General features: G+C 42.2%; 1 protein-coding gene across 8 annotated transcripts in view; it reads right to left on the reverse strand.

Annotated features, from left to right (window-relative positions):
• MTOR (mechanistic target of rapamycin kinase) overlaps positions 1–26,208 on the reverse strand; it is a 100,312-nt gene that overhangs the window by 26,267 nt on the left and 47,837 nt on the right. For all 8 annotated transcript variants that reach the window (XM_075279963.1, XM_075279957.1, XM_075279962.1 and 5 more), the window contains 3 exons: positions 21,518–21,593; positions 17,271–17,410; positions 781–881 (listed from right to left, as the gene is read on the reverse strand). In XM_075279963.1, coding sequence (XP_075136064.1) covers positions 781–881; positions 17,271–17,410; positions 21,518–21,593 — 317 coding nt within the window. The remainder of the gene's footprint in view (positions 1–780; positions 882–17,270; positions 17,411–21,517; positions 21,594–26,208) is intronic.

Below are 26,208 nucleotides of genomic sequence, written 5' to 3' on the forward strand. Positions count from 1 at the left end.
CACCAGTCCTGAGAATGAGGGGGCTTGATCAATGCGTGTGTCATTCTCAATCACAATACGGGATGATTATATATGGTTATACTAGTAGGTAAATGAGGTGTGGCACTGTACAGGGTCTGCCGACCATTCACCATGTATCATAAGTCTCAGCTGCAGACTTTATAAATGAGGAATCTGCATCATTTACGTGAAGAATCCTACTAATCTACCATAAACAGGCATCTGCGGCACCTTATGAGAGCAGTTCCTATACCGGCAACACCCCAGGGCCAACGTGAGAAGTACTAATGGATTTAGGAAATTACTGGCTTGCATGTAACATTATAAGCCTTCCCTGAGTGATGCATCTTCTTAGGAACGAAAGGCATTTCCATTTGTTTCCCATATGGTGCCCAATTACAATGTCACCAAATCAAAGAAGGTGGTGGATGATGGATGAGAATGGTGCAACACATGGCAGCTGATTGGTGCTGACGGATGGATATGAGGCAGATACAGTGATAAATATAACATTCTAGAATCACTATTTAGTGTAAGCCATTTAATCCTGTGGATGTAGAATAAATAAACTGCAATTCAGAAAGCGATGATATCACGGGAGGCAATGGGCACAGTGGTGGAGTCCGGCCATTAGGAGGCACTTGGAAAGCCGCAGCTGATGTTCGCACTGTATTCAGATGTCTGATTTGTGACACTGCATTGAATCAATAGCTCAGCTGCTTACATGTGATGAGTGGAGACATGACAGCATGCCTGCTTTACATTCACCAGACCTCTTACCTAATCCCCAAGCTGCCGCTGCTGCCATTCTGGCCATTTTGGCCTGGGCGTCCTCAGAGACATTGGTCCAATTCTCACAGCACTGTGTATGAAGTTGTCCCCTGGAAAACAAAGAAATAACAGGATTTAAAGAACTGAGTCCAGACTCCTCAACCAAATCTTGCCCCTAGTATTCTGGGCCATCCTTATTGTAAACTTCTGAATGACATAATAAAACCTTTGCCTTGAACTGGGTACTTGTTATTTCTTGAGGAGCATATGTGAAATATCAACTTCTCTCCATACCCGGCTGACCTAAGGTTATAGTAGACTACAACATTGCCGTGTATAGTGTAACTCAATGTAAGCAAAACTGTCACCAGCACACGCTCAGGATGAGGTAAGAAGTTTCTGTAAAATGCCCTCTGATAACCATAACGTCTGATGAACTTCTGACAACTATTACTATAGACAGGGATAGAGTGTATATACTTCATGAAATCCAGGCTCAAACACATTCAAGCACCTAAGGAAACACGACTTAAGTAAATATGTTTCTTCCTTCTGTATATTTATCGAGACAAATCCCTTCATACAAGGTGGAACGTGTCGGAATACAGACTTCAGCTGAGTATACTTGGACTTCTGTAGAAAATTCCCTTGAAAGTTAATGGTGCTTTATCACAAGCACTATGTGCACACTTGCCAGTTGTAGCAGTATCCAACTGGAGCCAAAAGCTGGCCATAGACATTAGATTTTAGCCTGCCATCTCTCATCTAAAAAGAACTGTGGATGGTCGGTCGTACGGCCAACTATTCCCAGCACACGAACAACCACAAACCGTCCAACAAGCGTCCGACTATTCCAGGCACTTGGAAACTGAACAGATGAAAGTCGTTCAATGCTAATGAAGTGCTGAGAAGAGGAAATGATGGCCATTTTGTGGGTATGTCAATAGTAAAAAAAAAACAAAAAAAACACATGCCCACAATTGCAAAAATAACTCATAGGTCTGTCAGCCTAAACCATACGCAAGAGATCATAGCTGAAAAACAGATTTTGGATCTGAAGACGATGGTTGGTTGTATGGGATGAACTGTTGTAAGTTTATATATAACCAACCATCAGCAGACAGTCCAAAATCTGCCACTTCAGTAGTCTAAAATCTCGTGTGAATGGCCAGCTAAGGGGGCGTTCACACTTGTGCCCGCTGTCCGCCCAGTGCCTTTCTGCCGAATTTCCATCCTCAGCCCCGAGAAACTGGAGAGGGGACAGCTGGCCGGCAGTCAGTTTTAAAACACATTCCTTTGAATGGGTTTTTAAAGGTGAATGCCAGTATCCGTCTGCGGCCTCTCTGCGGGTAAACTGGTTTTTATGGCCGGACACAAAGTTGGACATGCAGGACTGTGTCCGGCTGAAAAAAAACAGTTTCCCCGCGGAAAGGCTGCAGGCGGACACCGGCGGTCACCTTTAAAAACCCATTCAAATGAATTGGTTTTAAAACTGACCGTCGGCTAGCCGTCCCCTCTTCAGTTTCTTGGGATTGAGGAGAGAAAACCGGTGGAATGGCACAGGGCGCAAGTGTGAAGGTGTTCACTTTTAAAACTAGTGGTTGTCTGAACTCACAGGCCCTCTATAATAGTCAGTGACATTAGCAAGATTTACTGTCCCTTGATAGACACCCCCTATATAATGTTATTTCTTAGTCTGATTGCAGGAGAATATATATATAATTTTATTTTTTTTACCATATGCTCTACAAATACCAAATACTGACTAGACACAAGGCATAAAAAGCCATTTTCTATGGTATAGTCCTTCGGGACTAAGGCAGCGATACTCAAGAGGGCTGACTTGGAATCCAGCCAGGGGGCCACAACATTCTGGTTTGGAAGATGACCGAATGCCTTCATGCAACATTATCTTTGCCCTTAGGCCCCTTTTGTTCTTTTGGAAAAATGATTTGTCAGGGGCGTCCAGAGTATGAAAAGGGAAACAGTGCTCTAAGGAATGATTGAAATAAGACACTCCACACAGTTTTCCCTTTACACATATGGAACCTCAGAATCCAAAAACCCAACAAACCCCGGATGCCATAGAAACAGGTATAATAATAAATAAGCTGACCATATACGGTACGTTTAGGTTTGGAGATTTTGTGGATAGATAAAACAATTCCATGGACACCTGACCTATAGAATAGATGGTAACTGGCTTTCTTGTAGCCCTTTATACATCTAAGGCTCGGTTCACATCTGCATTCGGGTTTCCGTTTGGAGAGTCCACTTGGGGACCCCCCTAAAAAAAACCATTACATAAGGAAACTCAAGGACCCCATAGACTATAATGGGGTCTGTGTGGTTTCCGCACGAAAAATGCAGAGAGAAAAGTACTGCTTACAGGACTTTTCTCTCCACATATTTCATGCAGATAGGGGAGCAGAATGGCCCAAATGCAGATGTGAACCGGTCCTAAGACTAGAGATGTACAGGACTTTAAAAAAATGTACTCGGTCCACTTACAAATTTTCTAACATGAAATTATGTATTAATATAGAATATTTGGCGCATATAAGACAATGGAGGCAGAAATACAAAACACTTCATCCTGCATCGACTTACATAGTATGCAAGAAATACAGAAAAACTTCAAAAATAATCGATCTCCAAAAGGGGAGAGCATCAGAAGTATCGCCGTATATCTATTAGGAGTCTAAACTGCAACACCTGCCATGGATTTACAGCAGGAATATCATCATCTCTCACAGTAATTTTCCCGTCACAGGATCCTTTGTACCATAAGAGCTGCCATGTTAATCCTCCACATCCAGAAAGGGGAATAAAGAAGAAAAAAAAAGTAGCAAACTTTTCTCCGAGCATTCCTCATTCCCCCCGGGTCATGATGTTTTTCTTGGCTATGCTTAGATGTACTCTCCCGTTTAATTGACTTTCCCGTGCGTCGCCATGGCGATCCCATTAACAACGAATTTGCGTTAGATCCTGTGTCAACATTCGGACTGACTCTATCAGACAAGTATTTTCCTATACCCCATCACACTTACATTTCCTCTCCCTAGTCACGGTGAGAATGCCCTGGACTTGTTTAGGCTGGAGGAGAGGTAAAGTGATCTGTCTTTATGAAGGCAGGCTGGATCCTGTTATGTATGTGCCTCTATGTTATACCAATATTATATAAGATTACTACATGGCGGGACGGAGCTCTGTACAAGCCACATTCTGCTTGCACTCATTCATCGTATTCTTGCAAGGACGGCAGAGGATTGTTCTCTAAGAATTTCTGAAATGGGGTAAAGCAACGAGGCCTTAGCCATTCAGCAGACCTAAGAGAGGGTCACGTAACACTTCCCTGCAAAACCCCCTGACTCGAAAAACCCAAAGTAATGACCCTTTTTTCATTCTTTCAACGGCGCCCCCTAGATTAGCTTTCACATATACAGATGCATCTAATATACAAGGAGCCCTCTTTGGTGTCAAATTCCCCTGACTTTCCACTTTCCTTACATTACAATAAAAACCCCTCCAAAGTCTGCAAAATCCCACAAACTCTATCTGAAGCGTCTGCCGCTCTATACGAATATTGTTCATCTGCGACGGAGCGTTACATACCGTACTTTTCCACGTGTGTTACATATGGTAGGTATTCGTGGAAACTTTAAATTGAATTGAAAATGGGTTCTGACATTGAGGAGATGAGCTCGCGCCCTTATGTTGATGGGAAATACAGGACAAAAAAAATTGTTGTTGAATTTTCATACTTCTACATGAGCGGTTTCCTGATGAGAGAACTGACCGGGCGCCAGTGTCTGGGACTGTGGTATAGAAGCCTATAGAGGGAGTTATGTAAACTGTCTGCACTTTATACTCCACATTGCCCTGATTTATGCACGTGTCTTCCTCCTCTCCTGTGGTCCTCAGATGACTTATAAACACTTAGTGCAGAACATGTGGTTAACATTTCCTGCCCAGTATCAGACCAGCACCAGGGGCAGGCAGACGGGATTCTATACCAGGTAGAGATCGAAAAAATAATAGGCAGCTCTGATGGGGTGAAGTGACCCTTTGACATTGAATCCTAAGAAAGTTTGGTTTGGGGGGGACAAGTTCCTAAGATGTATAAGAGTACTCCATGGGGAACCCAAAACTACTCATATAACAGAGATCAAATGCCTGGTCCGGCAATGGGCCCTTTCAGAAAGTGAAGAATAAATTAAAAAATCTAAAAACATTTACTTCTCTAACCCCCTGCCAGTCTCTACTTCCTCTTCCTTCTCGACACTCAGCCAGTGATGCAGCACTGACCCACCTTAGTCGGTGACTGTCTGAGCAGCACTTTCTGTATTCAGTTATTTTTCATTCTCAACCTTTTGTCAAAATGGTTTCCACTTTTAACACATGTTGATCACCTTCTTCCACCTTATCTTTGTCAGTAGAAGTGGCAAGATTATAATAACTAAATAAAAGTATATAATATCCTGAATCTTTATGTAGGAGACATGGCATAGAGAAGAGTATATGTGTTGCAGAAATGGAGGAGACTTTGCATACAAGAGTTTGAGACGGTGTCAGGATTAAAGCGCACCTAAACTCTTTAATCTTGGACAACCCCTACTCAAACAAGGGGTTGTCCAGGAATAAAGTTCTTATGTCCTATCCCCGTGATGGCAAACCTATGGCGCGGGTGCCAGAGGTGGCACTCAGAGCCCTCTCTTTAGGCACCCATCTGTGGAACAGATTATACTGTATGGGGGCCACCATGGAGCAAATTGTACTGTATGGGAATCATTGTGCAGCAGATTATACTCTGTGGAGGCCACTGTGGATCAGATTGTACTGTGTGGGGGCCACTATGGACAGATTGTACTGTGTAGGGGCCACTGTGAAGCAGATTGGACTGTGTGGGGACCACTGTGAAGCAGATTGGACTGTGTGAGGGTCACATTGGTGCAGAAAGCTCTATAAAGCCCCATCCGTATGACCATATTTTGCAGGTCCGTAATTGTGTGCAATTATGGATCCACATATAATTAAGGTTAAATTTCCACGTTGGCACTTTGTGATAAATTAGTGGGTTTTAGGCTGCAGTTTGGGCACTCGGTCTCTAAATGGTTTAACATCACTGTCCTATCCTATTTATGGCAGCGTGAAATTCTGTGCTGAAATCCTCTTTCTGCCCTCATCTCTTTATTATCAATAGGATTCGGAACTGCTTCTAATGGAGTATGGGGGAATACAGATTTAATACGTAGAATCTTAAGCTGGAGAGGGGAAGGGTCACTTCAAACACTTACATCACAGGTATTATAAAATATTAAAACGTGCGTCCAGTGTCATAAGCAAGACGAGATCGAACACGAAATTCTAAGAACTCTTACATGTACTTTGCAAGACTTGCAATTGGCAAGAAATGGATGAGTAGAGCAAAACTATCCATGGTGCAATGGAAAAGGTTGGTAAACCAGGAATATTGATGCGGAGTCTGTTCTCGTCAGCAAATGAAATAAATTAAGCCTTTTTGGCAGCTTTGGGGTCCCTGGATGCCAGCTATGCCAGCTGAGGTTTAGACAATAGTTTTATTGAATTTCACACTTTGCAGAGAGATGGAATACAAAGATAATCAAAGCTGGGGGCACTTAGAATACCAAGAACAGTAAAGAGTCCTGAAAAACCCTTTGGGATAAGGCCCCACACATTGTGAAAACACAGCAGAAAGAACACTGTGTTTTACGGTATCAGCAAAGTGAAAATGAAGTTTTGTTTAAACTCATCCACACAATGCGGGGTATAAAAAGAAAAAAAAAAGCTGAGTTTTCAAAAAGTGACGGGAAGAAAAAAAACAAAACAAAACAAAAAAAAAGAAAAAGAGAAAAATGCAGCAAAAACTCTGTGGAAACCCCCCCAAGCAGGTTTCACAGGTGAGGACTTAGCCTTAAAAATAGTCTTCAGCACAAACATCTAATTTATCATGGCTTGTACACCTCAAGCCCAGTCTGAAATTCCACACATGCCCACCGCTTTAGCCAGGGAGGATATCATTAAAAATGAAAGGGGTGTTTACAAGGGGCAAAGAGGGATTTGAGGCTGAAAGACTGTATGAAGTGTTACTTTTTATAGAGATAATAATAAATAGAAAAATATATTTTGAAAAAATCCCAAAAACAAGACCACTTTTGGCATCATTAAGTATAAGTCCTCAGGTTGTAGTTATCTTGCCAAGTTCCTAAAGGGGTTGCTCAGTTTCAGCAAATATTAGCGCATAATCAAAATGTATACAATTTTCCAATATACCTTCTGTATGAATTTCTCATTGTTTTCTATATCTCTGCTTGTCGTGATTCATAGTTTACTTCCAGTGCCTAAAAATCAGTCCATGTGATGGACAACAAACTAATGTAAAATCGTGTCAGCTCACTTACGTGTCTCCAGTCAATAGTCCATATAGAATCCGCCTTGATTCAGCCGTGTTATAATCCTCCTCAGTGAAATACGCCTGCACGGAAACTAGCCTCCCAGCTTGAGGTGAAATACAAATGGACGAGTATGGCTATGAGTAAGGAGCCCATTTAGCGCTCCGAAACGCGTCAGCCAGACGCTGTCTTTTCCACTCGCCATCATGGATCATCCTTGAAATATCAGATATCAATTCATTCACTTTTTATCTTGGATATTTTTTCAAATAAAGGCTACGTTTTATCAGTGATTGCATGCTGGATTCATCGTTCGTCCATGTGATGGACAGTCCATGGTCATGTGATGGCTCTACAGGTCATGACATATGATAACAGTCAGAGTAACCTGATTTGTAATGCACCATTGTGTACATCACTCGACTGTGGACTGTCCATCACATGACCATGGACTGGTTTTTCTGTCCACTAGAAGTAAACAAAGAATGACAACAAGCAGAGATTTAGAAGACAGTAAGGAATTGATACAGAATGTACATTGGAAAATTGTATAGCTTTTCATTATACAGTGCCTACAAGTAGTATTCAACCCCCTGCAGATTTAGCAGGTTTACACATTCTGAATTAACTTGGAATTGTGACATTTGGACGGTAGATCAGCCTGGAAGTGTGAAATGCATCTGTTTGGATTAATTATCTCTTTTTCCAGCCTTTTCTGACTATTTAAGACCCTCCCCAAACTTGTGAACAGCACTCATACATGGTCAACATGGGAAAGACAAAGGAGCATTCCAAGGCCATCAGAGACAAGATCGTGGAGGGTCACAAGGCTGGCAAGGGGTACAAAACCCTTTCCAAGGAGTTGGGCCTACCTGTCTCCACTGTTGGGAGCATCATCCGGAAGTGGAAGGCTTATGGAACTACTGTTAGCCTTCCACGACCTGGACAGCCTTTGAAAGTTTCCTCCTGTGCCGAGGCCAGGCTTGTCCAAAGAGTCAAGGCTAACCCAAGGACAACAAGGAAGGAGCTCCGGGAAGATCTCATGGCAGTGGGGACATTGGTTTCAGTCAATACCATAAGTAAAGTACTCCACCGCAATGGTCTCCGTTCCAGACGAGCCCGTAAGGTACCTTTACTTTCAAAGCGTCATGTCAAGGCTCGTCTACAGTTTGCTCATGATTACTTGGAGGACTCTGAGACAGACTGGTTCAAGGTTCTCTGGTCTGATGAGACCAAGATCGAGATCTTTGGTGCCAACCACACACGTGACGTTTGGAGACTGGATGGCACTGCATATGACCCCAAGAATACCATCCCTACAGTCAAGCATGGTGGTGGCAGCATCATGCTGTGGGACTGTTTCTCAGCCAAGGGGCCTGGCCATCTGGTCCGCATCCATGGGAAGATGGATAGCATGGCCTACCTGGAGATTTTGGCCAAGAACCTCCGCTCCTCCATCAAGGATCTTAAGATGGGTCGTCATTCATCTTCCAACAAGACAACGACCCAAAGCACACAGCCAAGAAAACCAAGGCCTGGTTCAAGAGGGAAAAAATCAAGGTGTTGCAGTGGCCTAGTCAGTCTCCTGACCTTAACCCAATTGAAAACTTGTGGAAGGAGCTCAAGATTAAAGTCCACATGAGACACCCAAAGAACCTAGATAACATGGAGAAGATCTGCATGGAGGAGTGGGCCAAGATAACCTGTGCCGGCCTGATCAGGTCTTATAAAAGACGATTATTAGCTGTAATTGTAAACAAGGGTTACTCCACAAAATATTAAACCTAGGGGTTGAATAATAATTGACCCACACTTTTATGTTTAAAATTTATTAAAATTTAACTGAGCAACATAACTTTTTGGTTTGTAAGATTTATGCATCTGCTAATAAATCCTGCTCTTGTTTGAAGTTTGAAGGCTCTAACTTATTTGCATCTTATCAAACCTGCTAAATCTGCAGGGGGTTGAATACTACTTGTAGGCACTGTACATGCTATAACATTTACTTTCTGAAACTGGACAACCCCTTTAACAGTTCCCAAGTTATCATTCAGCTTTAGACTCTTATTACGCTAGGTTCACACTAGTGCCCAGAGTCCGTTCTCAGCTTTCCGTCTTCTGCATGCAGAAGACGGAAAGCTGTCAGACCGGGTCCGGCTGTGAGGACCGGTGAGCGTTTTATGCTCTCCGCCGCGAAACCGTTTTAAAAAAAAAAAAAAAAAAAAAAATCGGACAGAGAGCACTGCATGTCCAACTCTGTGTCCGATTTAAAAAAAAACAAACTGTTTCACGGCGGAGAGCATAAAATGCTCACCGGCGCTCACGGCTGGACATCTTTCAAACCCATTCAAATGAATGGGTTTGAAAGAGTCCTGCAGGTTTCCGTCTCCTGCTCAGTTTTGTGCAGGAAACGGAAACCTGCAGAACGGAGACCGGGCGCAGATGTGAATGAGTCCTTAGTTATGTTATAAAATGAAGGACTACGGCTCACTGGGCCCACCAGAAGGAATAATTATAGGGTCCAGAGTCAACCTACACTATAGCACTGTACAGGTTGCCATCAGCCATTGGTTTAGAATCTAATCTCCAAATCTCTTACGTTAGGCTCACACCTGTGTTCAGGTTTCTGGTTTTGGGGTCTCCAAGGGGACCCATAGAACAGAAAAAAAGTGGTTACCTATGGTCCCATAGACTATAATGAGTTCCCCCGGGTTTCTGCCCGAATAATTCAGAGAGAAGAGTCCTGTCCACATTTTTCAAGTAGATATGGGGAAAGAATCCCTGAATGGAATTCAGGCACAAGGTGTGAACCTAGCCTTACACACATTTGGGTCTTTTAATCTATCAGTATGTGCTCGAGTTAGAGCAGGTTCCCATGGGGCCTATAGTGACAGTCATATTAGCTGGTCACATTGCTTATAATGGTTACAGAACTATTCTGTGTGTTTTTTCATTGCTCAATAACCACTGGTTTGATTTAGAATTTAGTTTATAACATCTGTAGAATCAGAATAGTCTTTATTCATGCCATAGATCATCCGAGCTATAGATCTGGTTCAGTCTATGGTCAAGTGAAATCCAAATCACAACGTTCAACGTTCTCAATGAACATCACTAGACGCATAAATTCTAGTGGACACAAAAACGTGGCACTGTCTTCAATGTTACGATGGACCGGCTAAAAATATACTCCCCAAACACATCCCAGTGCCAGCACCTCCTTTTATTTTAATTGAGGGCACATTTAAAAATTCCACTAATATACATTGGTGAGATTTTCCTACTTTACAGCCTGGCTCTGCGTTCTTCCAGTCTGGGCTTGGACGCTTCTCTTTGGTCCATAAGTTGGCAGTCCAACACGAGTCCTGGCACATCGGAAGCACGCTCTGCTCTAAGGCAGCCAAGGCGGTACTGACCATCAAAATGGATTCCAGGAAAGTAACCGATTATAGTCTTACATAAACAGAATAAATTCAGAGTTGTCCCCAAACACTATACACTGAGAAATAGTCAAGTTTCATTCACAAAATAGTGTAAGTAATACGAGCACAATTCAAGAACTTATCTGATGGAACTATTTTGTGTTTTTTTGTGGATTTCTGCAAAGTTTAACTGAATGTTTTGTTAGTTTCTTTATATAAATCAGATGTTTCTTTCTAATGGTAGTCTAATGAAGACAATAACTGTCTGTATTAGGGTACATGGAAATTATAGATAGTCCCTTGCTTGAGAATGAAGAGCCAGTCCGTAGGAGTGGCTCCATCCAGCCTTGCATAACATGAACGTCCCTACTAGAGATGAGCGAACACTGTTCGGATGAGCCGATCCGAACAGCACGCTCCCATAGAAATGAATGGAAGCACCTGGCACGCAGACTTTGCCGGCGGCCGGCCGGCGTCACAGGTGCTTCCATTCATTTCTATGGGAGCGTGCTGTTCGGATCGGCTCATCCGAACAGTGTTCGCTCATCTCTAGTCCCTATATTTCCCCTGCACCAATTATGACAAGGCAAACACCTGGATTCCCCAACAAAATCATTATCAGGGGGTACCAAAAGTGGAACCCAGGGCAAGTCACCCATGTGGCCATAAATTCAACCAAGCTTTCTTCTTTAATCTATGCCTACAGCAAGTTTCTATTTATCCAGATTGAGGAGGACATGACATGGAGAATAAGGCAGACAACTATGCAGACACTCAGAATTACCAAAGGTAAAAAGAAAATCGGCCTTTTGTTGAGGGATGCAACTCAATTTTTCACACATCCATGTGGACATGACCCCAAGGGTAAGGGGAGTAGGATGGCTTCTTTAAATGGACTATCCATAGTACAAGCATCCACTATCAGACTGATGGGAGTGCTGAAAGGCAGACTAACACCAATCTGATACTGATACCCTATACAAGGATGAACCATCAATATCCTGAAAAATCCCTTCAAAGGATATTCCTAATGTAGACAGTTATCCACCATCCCAGCAGTCAGATCCCCAACAATAAAAACAACTGGTGCCTAAATGTTCCTGGTGCCCGTATGTTATAGCGTATAGTCACACTTGTTGGTTAGCACAATCTTTTAACGTTATATTTTGTACCATTGAAAGTGACGTTTCAGATGTGATTTTGTTGGTTTGGACCCTATTACATGTACAGTATATAAACAATGCATTACACCAATACATCATATTTTTTCAGAGCCGTTGGTGATTTGCTGGTAAGTGAGTTGTGGTCAATTACTGAAGCTCAGACTGGTTCTCTGTAATAAGTGATGCAACCCAGGATTCAGTGCTAGGTCCACTGCTATAAGTGGTGTACCCCAGGGCTCAGTACTGGGTCCTCTGTTATAGGCGGTGTACCCCAGGATTCAGTGCTAGGTCCACTGTTATAAGTGGTAAACCCCAGGGCTCAGTGCTGAGTCCTCTGATATAAGTAGTGTACCCCAGGATTCAGTGCTAGGTCCACTGTTATAAGTGGTGTACCCCAGGGCTCAGTGCTGAGTCCTCTGATATAAGTAGTGTACCCCAGGATTCAGTGCTAGGTCCACTGTTATAAGTGGTGTACCCCAGGGCTCAGTGCTGGTTCCTCTGATATAAGTGGTGTACCCCCGGATTCAGTGCTAGGTCCGCTTTTATATAACTTATTTATTAATGATATAGAAGATGAGATTAATAGCGCTGTCTCTATTTTTATACCAATCTATGTAGTACCGTGCAGTCTATGGAGGATGTACACAGGCTATAAGCAGACTTGGACAGAGAGTGTTTGGGCATCCACATGGCAAATGAGGCTCAGTATGGATAATGTAAAGTTCTGCACCTGGGTAAAAATTATCTGCATACAACATATATCCTAGGGGAGATATCTTTTTAGAGAAAAATAGCATTGATTCTTATGTAAATGTAGAGAATACTTATTTCCTTCAGTCATGTCCATTCCAAGCCATTGGTTGAACTTGAGAACTGTTTGGCAGCGTCATTTACAGTGTAATGAATAGGAAGTGATAATACCTTATATAATAGTCCACTAACACAGTGAAAGCTATTTTAGCCTGAGTGTGAACTGATCCTTATCGCAATTTTCTCGCCTGTAGTTATTTTTCCGCTGTGTAAAGGCAAAGGTTAGATGTTAAACACTGAATAAATCCAGATGTGAGCACCAGCAGAATGGCTCCTCTGTCACAATTTAAAGCAAATGTTTGCTCCTCGTGTTCATCTTTTGCACTTCATATAATGACCCATGGGAATAGAAGTCGAACCCTGCAACAGGCATGAGAATGGGTACCTAGAGTATCATATGTCCACGTTTGCAGTTTCTGTTCACAGTTGGGTATGTAGGTTACCTGTAGAGGCCACACACAAGCACTAAGCTCGTCCTGCCTGAAATGTCACCCATATTTACACTACTGTCAGAACTTCACCCCTTGTTACTATTGTCTGGGGGTGGGGGCTAGTGGTCACAACGTGGTCGTTCTATGCCCTGTACAGGTCACACTGCATTCCATTGGAATAGATGTTCAGATACCCAAATATTCTGTACAAAATTATATAGAAGTTCTCTCTCCTCCAGGATATTTATAAGGTTTTTTTTTAAATCATTTTCTATTGAATACTAAGAGTCATGAAAACTAAATTCTACAATAGACTCAAGATTTTCACCATTTCATTACAGAAGAGACTTCACACACACTGTAACTAACTCTGCACCTGTATTACGACAGAGTTTAAGCTTAAGCTGTACAATGAGTATTTTCTGCATTGATGCTACCACAGCAATGGATCAGCATTCTTGGTATTTCTGCTTATCTGACCTATGAGGAATAAGGGGCTGCAACTCATCCAACCTGGCAATGATGCTTTTGGTTGATTGGAGATGGAGCCCCTGCCGAATCTGGCATGCGCCTGTTGCACTTGCAATTTGTTATAAAGATGGTATTTTTAGTGGAAATTGTGCATTTGTTTGAGTCTATAAAAAAGGAAAGGATAGTTTGCCCCACAATGCGCTATGGCTAGTTTAATATTGATTCTCCTGACAGATGGAGGAGCTTACGGCTATTATAAGAATAATGTAAAGGCTCTTGTGTATGTTTTAGAAATATCAGTCTTATTTTATGTGTCAATTATGGTTGGCCTGCCATCTTCTATTCTAACATGGTTCCCTAACACAGCCTACTTTTGCCAGCTGACCTGCTAGAGAAAGAGGGGCGAAACCTCCTCACAATTCACTTGCTCTGCTCTGAATCCTATTGAAGAAAGCGATAGATCAGAGCAAGCCGTATCCTCAGGACCTCATAAGCTGCAGCGCCATTCTCTGTACTTTTAATAGTGCGAATACTGCGCAAGTGTCACATTCAAGTCTATGGATACCCCTGTAGTACTCATAACTACTGCATGGTCACAGGAAACGGCTGATTTGCAGGGGTCCCAACATTGGGACCTCTGGTGATCTAAAAAGGATGCCCTACCTTAGGGGAGGTTCACACTACCGTCACAGGATAAGAGCAACGGACATTAACAGACAGATGCAGGACTTTTTCATCCTATGACAGATGACCGCCACGGACTAGAATGACGGTAGTGCACACAGATCCTTATGGATGGGTCATCAATTGTTAAAGAACAGAATAATCTCAGGCTGAATAAAACCCATGGTATCTAAAAATCTCCTAGAAATCCCCTTTATTTTGGGTTGTTTATTTAATAATGAGTATAGAAGTCCTCAATCACACCAAAGAAAAGGAAAAAAAAAATCAGATTGTTTTTTTGAGAGGACAGACTTATTTGCCCATTCTTCACGTATACTCAGGGGAAGACATTGTGCATTAAATTACATTTAAGATCCCCAATCCTTTACAAGCTGGAAGAGAATGACTCATCTTCAGTAGAAGTTTCCATACATCAATGGATTAGTGACTCTGATGGACGGGTGAGTTCATCTGTCTTGTGTCTAGATGATCATACAATGCTATGGGTGTGTTTAACACCCCCACTAATGTCCACAAACTGTACATACGTGCCACTGTATAAAACAAATCAGTGAATGTGCAAATATTAACCTGCTGTTCAGTCATCACATGGAAAAATACACTTTGTAAATTTCTATTCTGTGCTGTTTTCAGTTCCCTGAGTCGACCAGCAGTGTAAAGAATGGAGGGTTTTTATTCTGGTTGTTATAGCTACTGTATATCCAGCCTCATACACAAATGTGGAAAATAGTTTCAAGTCCTGGACTCATCTAAGAAAAATCTCGCAAAGAGGCTGATTTTGACAGAGGATTTCGCTTCAAAATCAGCCCCTTTACAATAGTGGTCTATGTAGACTGCTAGCTTTTTTTTTCTGCTAGCAGAAAAAAAGAAGCGACATGACCTTTTTTTCAGGCATTTTCCGCCTGAAGAAAGCAATAGAAGTGAATGGGAGGTGAAAAACGCCTAGCTTTTTTGCAAAAGATAGCGACCGAAACAGCAAGGCTTTTTTTTCTCGGCCCATTCACTTTACGGGAGGGGAAAACAGCCTGGCTTCTTTTGAAGCTGTTTTTACAAAAAAATAGCTCCAAAAAAACCTCCTAAAAGCGTGGCAAGGTCCAAAAAAGCTTCCTAAATTAGGAAGCTTTTTTTTTTCAGGACCAAAATAAGCCAATACCAAGCTGGTGGTTTAGTGACAGGTTACCTTTAACTATGGACGTCAATGTATAGTAAGCATGCAGTAAGCGCTCCCCCTATCGCTGGCTACAGAATTTAGAAGTATTTGGAACTTTAAAAAAAAAAAAGTTGCATTTATGATCAAACATTCACTCTGCATATCTATCAGATAGTTATGACTTGTTCTTCGCTTCTTCCAAGTACATGCGAACAATTGCATTTTAAGACATTTCACTGAAATCTGTTTCAAAAGGCCCCCAGAAAAACTTCATCATGTTTATGAGCAGAGATTTACGGTCTCCAAAGAAGAGAGGTCTTTTAGAGCAAGTGTTTTTATGCCCCCCTCCCCACATACTTAGAATGTCTCAGACTACATCCGTCATTTGCTGTTTATTTATGACAATTAAAAATCAGCGGGTGAGGATAGAGCAAATATCAGCCGCCTCTGGGCCAGGCATTTAATGATCTTTCCATGAAAGAGTTGGGAGCCGGAGAAGAAAATTCCCTCAGTCATTAGGTGTAACGTCTGAGCCATCATGTGAGCGGCATGACAGGTGACATGTGTATTACACGCACGTGAAGGACAGAAATGCACACCTGGATTGCTATAGGTGATATGCTATAAAGATTTTCCACATATTTTACATGTATAATACCTCTGTGACAGCAAAAAAAATATGAGAAAGAATTACTCTGACTGCTGCTGGGTTCTGTTACAACTACAGTACATGGAGTTGGTATTTTGCAGCACTCTTAGAAACTGCAATGTATCACAAACTACTACAATCCAGCTCTATTCTTCTGTGACCCCCTTGTCAGCGTGTCCTTTATTGAGGACACCAAATGTCAGTGTGTCCATACTCAGGGGCTCCCAAAATCACTATGTTCTTCCTCAGGGATCCCAAGTGTAATTCTTGAGGTACTCCGAAAGGGTCTTGTCAGGGATGCCTGAGAAATTTATTAAAGAAAATGTGCCAGAATACGGGCAAAATACGCACCAAAAACCTGGCAAACATGCCGTACACAACATTTATCAACGGATAAGGCAGATTTTGCACCTCGTCTGACAAGAGGTGTGGCTTAGCCAAGAAATGGGGCATGGCTTGGTGGGAAATGGTTAAGGGCTTCTTGTAATACATGTGGCATAATTAATTTATATTTATACTTTCATCAGGAGACCAAGATTTCAGCGTGTCCCTTATCAAGCAGTTTCCTTCACCGGGGAGTCAGTGTCATTGTCAGGCATTTCTGTGACCCAGAGTATCAGTATGCCCCTTCATTAGGGTACCCAAAGCGTCCTTTATATGAAACCCCAAATATCAGTGTGCCCTTGTTCAAAACCCCAAGTCTATTTGTTTGGTCACTATACACATACCAGTGTAGTCTGATCTTGAGTTTAGTTAATTTTTAAGAAATCAAAATGATCTATGATGCAGAAGTCTGAAAATTGTCTAAAAAACTGACTTTGTTGCCCATAGTGCAGTTTTTCATCCAAGAGTAGAAAAAAATAAATGCAATTTGTGCTGTGATATTTTTTTCATTGCATAAATCCCCCATATAAACTCCAGGCTTGAGATGTTGCCACTTACACAGGTGATGCACGGCATGCTGACTATTATTCTTGCCTCTCATTCACCTCAGTAACATGACGGAACAGCACACACACATTGCATACCTGTTACATAAGATATAATGCGAGCCCTGTGGTATTCATCCTGCCGAGAGAGAATGCTTTTCGGTGCCACCTAGTGGTCACAATGTGCACCAAACCACGCTATAAGACACCGTCCTGAAAAGATTCTCAAGTTCTAAGAGCCGATGTATGGCAAACAAAACAGGAAATAAGATAATAGCCCTGCACTCTGGTTAATAGTGATGGATCCAAGTCTATGAGACTCGCTTGGCTGAAATGAAAAGTATCAAAATATACAAAGCAAAGACATCTTAACTTACCATTCCCCAAGAGCTTCCAAACACCGCATGCGCCCCAAAACCAGCTCTGAGTCCTCCTTGTTCACTTCAATCTTTTTGTCGTAGGCAGCCAGAGCATCCTCCCATTCATGGAGCTTCTCATACCAGGTGGCCTGAATCTCCTACAAGGGATAGGAAGGATGGAAGGACTGCTGAGTAATAAATCTTACCATATATTGGAAAGCCTTCACCTCTTTCGAGCTCCCTGATTAAACCTAGGATAGGTCATCATCAGATTGGTGGGGTCAAACACTTGGCCATTGGAACTAGCACAGTGCACAAAGCCATTAGCAATGTATAGTGTCTGTACCTGGTTACTATCGCTCAGTTCCCAGTCCAATGAATACAGTAAACTGTCCGCTTCCACATTCTGTGCACTCTCTGGCTTGCAATAGTAGCTGACCACTTGGTGTCCTCGGTGTTGGACCCCACTGACCTGATTTTTATAGGTCATCACAATCTACACTCCAAAACCGCTTTAGGTTGAGGCCCCACGTTGCAGAAACACAGCTTTTTTTGTTGCGGATTTTGCCAAAGTCAGGTGTAGATTGAGCAGTAGATAGAAGTATAAGGGCTCGTTCACACGGGGCAAGAGGGGGTGGATTTGGACGCTGAATCCGCCCCCTCCCAATATAGGGCTATGTAGATCACTAGCGTTCTTTTTTCCACTAGGGTTTTTTTCTGCTAGCGGAAAAAGAAGCGACATGGCCTTTCTTCAGTTGGATTCCGCCTCAGGAAATCAATACAAGTCTATGGGAGGCAGAAAAACTGCTAGTATTTTTGTCGCTTTTTTTTTTTTTTTTGGGGGGGGGGGGGGGCAAAAACGCCTCAAAAACCCCCAGCGATATTTTTCAAGGTCCATTCACTGTGCTGGAGGAAAAAACATGAAACAAAAAAAAAAATGCTCCAAAAACCAGCTCATGTAAAAAAAAAAAAAAAAAGCTCCAAAAAAAGCTCCAAAAAAAAGCTTCCCAATTCCTGAAGTGGATTTATTTCCTGACTAAATTCCTCGACCACCCTAACACGTGTGAACTAGCCCTTGGCACTTCCTATATATTTCCTATTGCTTTTATAGCCATTGTTTGCTTTGGAGATAAAACAAACGCAGAAAAATCTGCAACAAAAAAAGCTGCATTTCCACAACGTCCAAAAAGGGAGCGAATAACCAATTTATTTTATTTAGCAAAATCAGACAGTGAAATACAAACACTTTTAAAATCTAATTTTATCTTCTGACTGTAGATTTATTCTCTTTTCTATACACAACTATAGAGGCTGTCATCTTGCTCATGATTTTCCTCTTCTTCATTAACAGCGTTTAGCGATATGCTTTACAGCAGTGTCATGGAGGCAAACAGCAATAAATGAACTGGAGTTGACTCAATGAAGTCTATGGGACAGCAGGGAGACACATCATTCATTGTCGGTATTGGATGCAGTGGGTGTTATGTATTATCTATAGATGTGATCTTCTATTGTAATCCTGTCTGTGATATAAATGAGGAGACTGTTACAAAGAAAACCCTACAGAATTGGTGTCAGTCTTTTATTAGGATTAGGGGCTAGGGTGAAAATTGCAAGAGGTTTCTTTTTTTTGAATATAGTCAAATGGAAAAAATAAAATAAAATTTAAATAAATAGTATTTTTTTCTCGCCTATTTTGTCCCATTGGCTTTTCTATATATGTAGCTGATCATTTCTATGATTTTAAATGCTTTAAAAAAAAAAAAAAAAAAAAAAAAAAAATCAACAATCAAATTGGGAAAAAAAGTCTCTGCCAAGTGTAGACTCATTGTAAACTTCACAGACACAGGAGAACATGGCAGTGACCACATACTGTATGCAAGATGCTTGCAATGAAAACAAAAGCCTTACTCCATGTGGTTTAGGTTTGTGGGATTCTTGACTTCAGGACCTTCCTAGAAAGCTGTGGTTAAACCACTAAGTGTCCAACCGCGGCTTTTATCCAGCCCCTTTCTTCCAGGACTCTAGATGGGCTGAGGTCACTGCTCCCTACCCCAGGGTCTAATAGAATGACCCGGCACCTCGGGGAATAAGCTGAGAAAGCCAGCCTTCATTTTGGCTTTGAGAATGATTTGTGGAGATCCAGGGCAGTGCTGTACGAGATGCCCAGCACAATGACGTTATTCTCCCAGAGCGGAGAGAGCGAGTGATGTAACCAAGAGAGATGTAACTTACAGTAACTACAGGAAGCAATTACGGCTGCTAGGAGAACAGTCGGCCTTTGTGTAGAGGCCATAGACAGGGGCTCGCCTCCAGAATAGACACTTCTCTCATCGACATCCCATAATGTTGGCATAACGGGGCAATGGGCTGATCACATACACAAGGAACTTCTATAGGATCCACTGCAACCTCCCCATTTATTAAGCCTAGAAATATTCTATTCACTTCTTTGAGTCATGTGTCTAACAGATGGTACATTTCCAAAAAGTGGCAGAGGCCACTACTGACCCCGTGAGATTTCACACTGACTGTTCAGCAGGGTTATGACTCCCCACACTCATCTCCTCTGCACTTCTTTACTAGATTTCCTTCTGCTCATGAACAAGGATGCTCTGGATGAACAAAACTGCAGTTCCCTGCCTAGAATGGGGTAGTGTTCAAGTGTAAAGAATAGTGAGATGAGCAATGAAAACATATTAACCTGCAGCGTGAAACCGTTTACATGTCCCCTAGCTTTGCTTATTGTGCCAGTCTTCACTGCAACTCTAGCATTTCGTAAAGTAAGAGAAAAAGCACCACTGTCTTATATGTGCAAGCACTCTGGTACCTGGAAATATGGTGGAAACTGAAATATGGCAATAACCACTATTGGAGGTTATTACCATGCTCATAGGGGTTGTCACAATGACCTGATGGCTGTGGAGTTGGAGTCCAGACTGATTTTGGGTGGAGTTAGAAAGAATGAATCTAAAATAAATGTCTATTTTTAATTGTATTAATTAATTGGATGTATAGTTTGTTATATAATATCTCTCAGGCTTTTTAGTGCCTTAGAGGAGCTTTACTGCTTCAGACCATGGCTGAAAGACTTGGAGTCTGAGTCTGGGCCAATTTTGGGTGGAATTGTAAAAAAATGAATCCAAATAAAATTATCTTTTAATTGCAGTATACAATTATTAATATTGTATAATTAATTAGATAAATAGTTTGTAACATATTACGTTCATTCTTTTTATTGCATTAAAGGGATCCTATCACTCAAACAAAATTTTTTCTAGGTACTATGTCGGAATAGCCTTAAGAAAGGCTATTCTTCTCCTACCTTTAGATGTCTTCTCTGCGCCGCCGTTCTGTAGAAATACCGGTTTTCGCCGGGATCCAAATGAGTTCTCTTGCAGCTTTGGGGGTGTCACCAATGCTGCGGGAGAACTCTCTCCAGCGCCGCCTCCATCTTCTTCAGCAGCATCCTCTTCAGCCTCTTCTTCAGGCAGTGGCTTCCAACTTCTAGGCCTCGGGCCTTGGGCAGAGCAGACTGCGCATGCCCACAGGCCACAAGAAAATGGCCGCTTACAATACTGTGCAAGTGGCCATTTTCTTGTGGCCTGTGGGCATGCGCAGTCTGCTCTGCCCAAGGCCCGAAGCCTAGAGGTTACAAGCCACCCCCGGAAGAAGAGGCTGAAGAGGATGCTGCTGAAGAAGATGGAGGTGGCGCTGGAGAGAGTTCTCTCACAGAATTGGGGCCGCCCCCAGTGCTGTTTGAGTACTGGGGCCCGCCCCCAGTGCTGCAAGAGAGCTAATTTGCATACTGACAAGAACCGAGATTGTAGGCGAACAGCTGCACGGAGAAAACAACAAAAGATAGGAGACAAATAGCCTTTCTTAAGGCTATTCTGACGTAGTACCTAAAACAAATTGTGTCTGAGTGATAGGATCCCTTTAAAGGATCTTTACTGCATCTATCTGACCATGACAGTCAGTCATTTATGAAGGAGTCGGAGTCAAGGCAGAAGATGAAGTCTAGTTTACAAATGGAGGTGTCGGAGTCAGGGGTTTGACCTATTAGCTCCATCTGGTCCAATTCATCTATACTGATATGCAGTCACATTTTTACCCATATTTTCTCTTTCATAGTCATTCAGCTGAATTGGTATCAGTCTTCGTGGTAGTTACTGTTACTAGCTCACATATAGGATGTATGTTATTCCTGTGGAAAGAATCTCAAGTCCAATTATACAACTACCTTGAACTTAGGATGCACTTACCAATTCCCCATAATGCTTCATGGCAAACTCCAAGACCCCAGAGGCTGCCTCCGGCTGCTGGAGCTTATTGTTAATGCTATGGGAGACAGAAAAGAAGAAGAATATGAGATTCTGACCTGGATGCTGCAGATAATACAGATAGTAAAGTAACCGGTCCTCAAAGTGGAGGTCAGCCAGGCACTTATGTAATTGCTAATAACGGAGAACAATCCGAACAATGTCAAAGATATTATTTGATGAAGGAACCGAAAACAGGGATCATGAAGGGATTACAGCCTCAAGTCCGAGTGAATATTAAAGTGGCAACAAATACAATGGAAATAAGAGGAGTGAAAACTAGTTTGGTCACTGCAAATACTGGGTATGTGCAATGCTGTTCATGTACTGTTTATCCATGGTGGGGGTCTCACCTCCAGGGGAGGGGGCTCTGTAATCAGTTTTTGTCAAGAAACCCTTATAACAAGTAGAAATTATCCAAATCTGAGAACCCATTTTACTAGTGCAGAAAGAGTAACTTAGGGTATACTTGGACCCCACATATCACAAACAAATGGCACAACAAGATCTAAAAATGTATTTTCGTATTCATGCACAGTATTTTATTTTATTTTCAACATATCGGATAGCTCTATAACCCACCCTGGCCATACTAGCGTGACAAAGGTACAAGTACAAGACAAAGCTTAGCAATACTTTAACTAGCCCAGAACTGGATAGACTCTGAATGTCAATGTTTCCATTCACTGACACCAAGCAAAGATCTTGAAAACCACAAGAACTTTTCATTACACAATCATTTACAGATACGCACAGCACCTGCACATACTACACCAATTTTTCCAAGATTTCTGGAATTAATAAAAAAAAAAATCATCATTATTGATATAATACAAATTCCTGATGGTTGTATTGTTGTATGTGTTGCGCTCCATCAAGGAAAGCCGTCAAATTGCTCAGGTTTTCACTCAGCTTTCCTAGAGTCTTAAACAGCAAAGTTGCCACGATTTGTGGGGATGTGTTTCTTTTTCTCACATACTAGGATAACTAGCAGAACTGCCACCTAGAGAAAGTTAGGCGACAACACAACAGAAGGCTGCAATGTCCGCTTATATCAGTGAGCACCAAGCTTTCCCAGGAGCCATTATAGCTATGAAGAACATTTTAATAACCTGAAAGAGGAGAATAACTTATTTTAAAAAAAAAAAAAGTCAAATTAAGAATGTTTTAGCTTAAATGTCCCTAGAAGGAGCCAGTGTTCACTTGGCCCACGACTCCCATCAGGAGCTGCACGGATCTCCAGGCCATACGGAGCCTCCTCCAGCTCTTATTCTTGAGTACTCTGCAGTTCAGGAGCTCGACACTTGAGTGAAGGAGCCCAGGGTTATATTTATTTTCAGTGTAAAAGGAGAGATTTCCTGCTCTGGAGAGGCGGCCTGACAGCTAGTCTCACATCTGCCAGCCAGACGTGTGCCCTGCACGGTGTGCGGTGGCCAGGGAGCAGCGTCTGGCCTGCTTCTTGTCATCTCCGCCATATTCTAGGACCACAATAGGAGGCTTGTGTGATAACAGCTGACCCAGGCTTATGAGGCAGGGGGCCAAGACCTCAACATGAAAGTGAGAAATCTGCACGGAAAGTGTGGTGGCGGCAACTTTTAATCTCGCCCACATGGAGACAATAACCGCCGCAGTGAGAGTCCATGACAGTTTTATAAGAGGCTTCGAGGGCTCCCGGTGAGAACGGAGCAGCATGCTGGGATTATGGAGGCGCGAGAAGAATGAAAGACAACTTAGGGTTCATTCATACTTGCGTATAAAAATATGGATACAATATAGAGAGCACAATGCCGTTTTTTCAGTGTTTATCATCCAAATTTTTTAATTTTTTGCTAAAAGATTAACTTTTTTTTCTGCAATATAGAAATGTGGATGGTAAAGTGGGGGGTAAATAAGCAAAAGTGAATGAAGAAAAGTTTTTTAATGAAAGCAAATGACTTTGCATTAAAAATAGTAACATCGCAGATTTTTTGTGGTAATACTGTGTAGTCAGAAAATGGCCCTTATGGCCTCTTAAATATGTCAAACAAGACAGATATTTATTTTATGGTTAAATAATTGACTTTTACGACATGTCAATCACATGTCAGGTAACTTGCTGGTGAGAATGTGGTGGTAGAGGAGACACAACCCCCACTGATTTTGAATGGATCCTGGTCCTTGTTTTCAATGGCAGAAACGACTGTTGTAATTCTTCACCGTTGTCAGTCCTACAACGACCCACACACGTTTAGGACATCATATTTGGTCTTCCCTAAAATTTCCTAATTTTTTCTCATATAATGAATACACTGCACTGTACATAGACAACCATCACTTCTGACAGTCTCTACATTCAGCACGTCTATAATCTCTCATTTATTACAGCAGGATATTGGAAAACTTTAGGGAATCCCATGCAAACGCAGGAAGAAAATGACATGCAGAAGTTGACCCCGTACCCCAGTGCTGTCCATTCTCATGAATTCTGTCATGTTTATGGTTCTCTGGGTTGGGGCAGCATAGGAAGGGATAAATTTAGAGCTTACTCCACCTGTACAACGAGCAACGGGGTTCTGTTGTCATGATATTCTTCTGCCAAGACTGTTCTATATTAATGTGCTCCAGTATCACACACCAAAGCAGATGTTGAACTCCTTCGTACAGAGATTAAAGGACCATGTCTTATTAGTCCATTACCCGCAGATAATAAACATGTCACAGACCTTCTGCAGGACATGTGCTGCTCCCACCGCAGATAGGATTCCACTCCTGCCATGAACTCATCTCCCATGTTACTTGGTATGAGTTTCAGTGTCCATGTAAATAACATTTAAAGGGTCTATCATAGACCCTTTTTAGACCCAATTAGGAACCCCTCCTCTTAGCAAAATATAAGCGAATATCTATAACAGGTAGTGTCAATGTAGAATAAATAGGACAAGTCTAATAAATAACTGCATAGAAGACATGGTCTATTGTATAGACTCTATACAAACCTGAGTCCTGATCTTAGAACTAGTGGTCTCATCCATATACATAGGTCACTGTAGACATAACTCACATCTATAGGCGAGTATATCAACACACACGTGCCTGAGGAGCCGAGCATGACATTAAATTCTCTTTCAAGTATGCCTGTCACTTCAGAAACCTCTCATAGCGACAGGTCAGAAGGAGCAGAACTACCCAGCCGAGTGCTGTGCCCCGTGCCCCATCCGCTTTAATTGGCTCTGCAGGGTTAGCGCTGCCAGAAGTTCTGACATGTCACAAGTTTTCTGAAACCCCAGATACACTTCACTGGAACCCAATACATTCTACATTGTATGGTGACTGACAATCCACAAACCTAAGAAATGTTTTAAAGTAACGAAACCCTCCAGGACGAAGGATATGTTATAACTGGTCCCCTCTACCTGTCCTGCTTCATCCCACACATGGCTGTACTGCTAGCGCATGCGTTGCACTGTATCCTGGTGGCCACAGACTACTATGGGACTGCACAGCACCTGTGAGTGAGTATCTGTGGGTATCAAGGTTATTTTTTCCATTTCATACAGAATCTGTAACAGCAAGAAATGCCCCCTCTGCCCAAGTTCCAGAGAGTCATAGAACGAAGAGCAGGGAGAAGCTCTGCCCCCCTCCGCCTCTACCAGTGATAAAGGAAAGTTATACCTGACACTGCAGAGCCACCAAAAGAGGATTAATTGGGTGTAGGTGAGAAAAGCTGCAATGAGGCGTCACTACTATTGGACGAGGACCCCTCCCCTATATGGGGTGGGAGCGAAGACACCAAACCATGGAGCAGGGGTAGAGAACCTTGGCTCTCCAGCTGCTGTGAAACTACAACTCCCATCATGCTCCATTCACTTCCATGGGAGTTCCAAGAACAGCAGAGCAAGTATGCATGCTGGGAGTTGTAGTTCTGCACCAGCTGGAGAGCCAAGGTTCCCTACCCCTGCCATAGAGCATGCAGGGGAAAGCAGGAACTGATGCAGCCAAGGAGATAAGTGAAACATCTTGGTAGTGGCAGAAGAGAAAAAATACATCTGGTTCTTGATTCAGGGAGACTTTATAAGCAAGGTCATCTCTTCATTGGTTGTCTTTAATTGCTAATTAACTCTGTATATTCGTCTAGTAAGTGGGGGCCGAAACATGACCAATGATGAGGAGGAAAGTGGGAAATATGGAGCCTGACACAAGGACCATACAGAAGAATATTACACTATAACACAGACACTTGTGGGGTAGGGAAAAGGGAGGAAATATTCAGCCACCAGCAGCAATAACAAAAATTAGATCAAACAATGACCATTCCACTTAACTTTCCTTGTAATGCTGGGTATCGCACGGAACTGACTCCTTCGGCTTGGAGCTGTAAATATGCAGATCGTTCGGAAAATAGAACCAGCGTAACCCCGTTAGGAAAGATAAAACTCTTCTTTATTTATTCAATCCATGAAAAAATCTGAAACATGCATGAAAAAGATAGAAACTGCGCGTGTATCAGATTTTTTCATGGATTGAATAAATAAAGAAGAGTTTTATCTTTCCTAACGGGGTTACGCTGGTTCTATTTTCCGAACGATCTGCCTATAACACAGACCGCTAGGTACTCCATGTACCATGGTATGGGTGACTTTTTTCCCTTTAGGTCC

Source organism: Leptodactylus fuscus, chromosome 6, assembly GCF_031893055.1.
Source record: "Leptodactylus fuscus isolate aLepFus1 chromosome 6, aLepFus1.hap2, whole genome shotgun sequence".
Lineage (NCBI taxonomy): Eukaryota > Metazoa > Chordata > Amphibia > Anura > Leptodactylidae > Leptodactylus > Leptodactylus fuscus.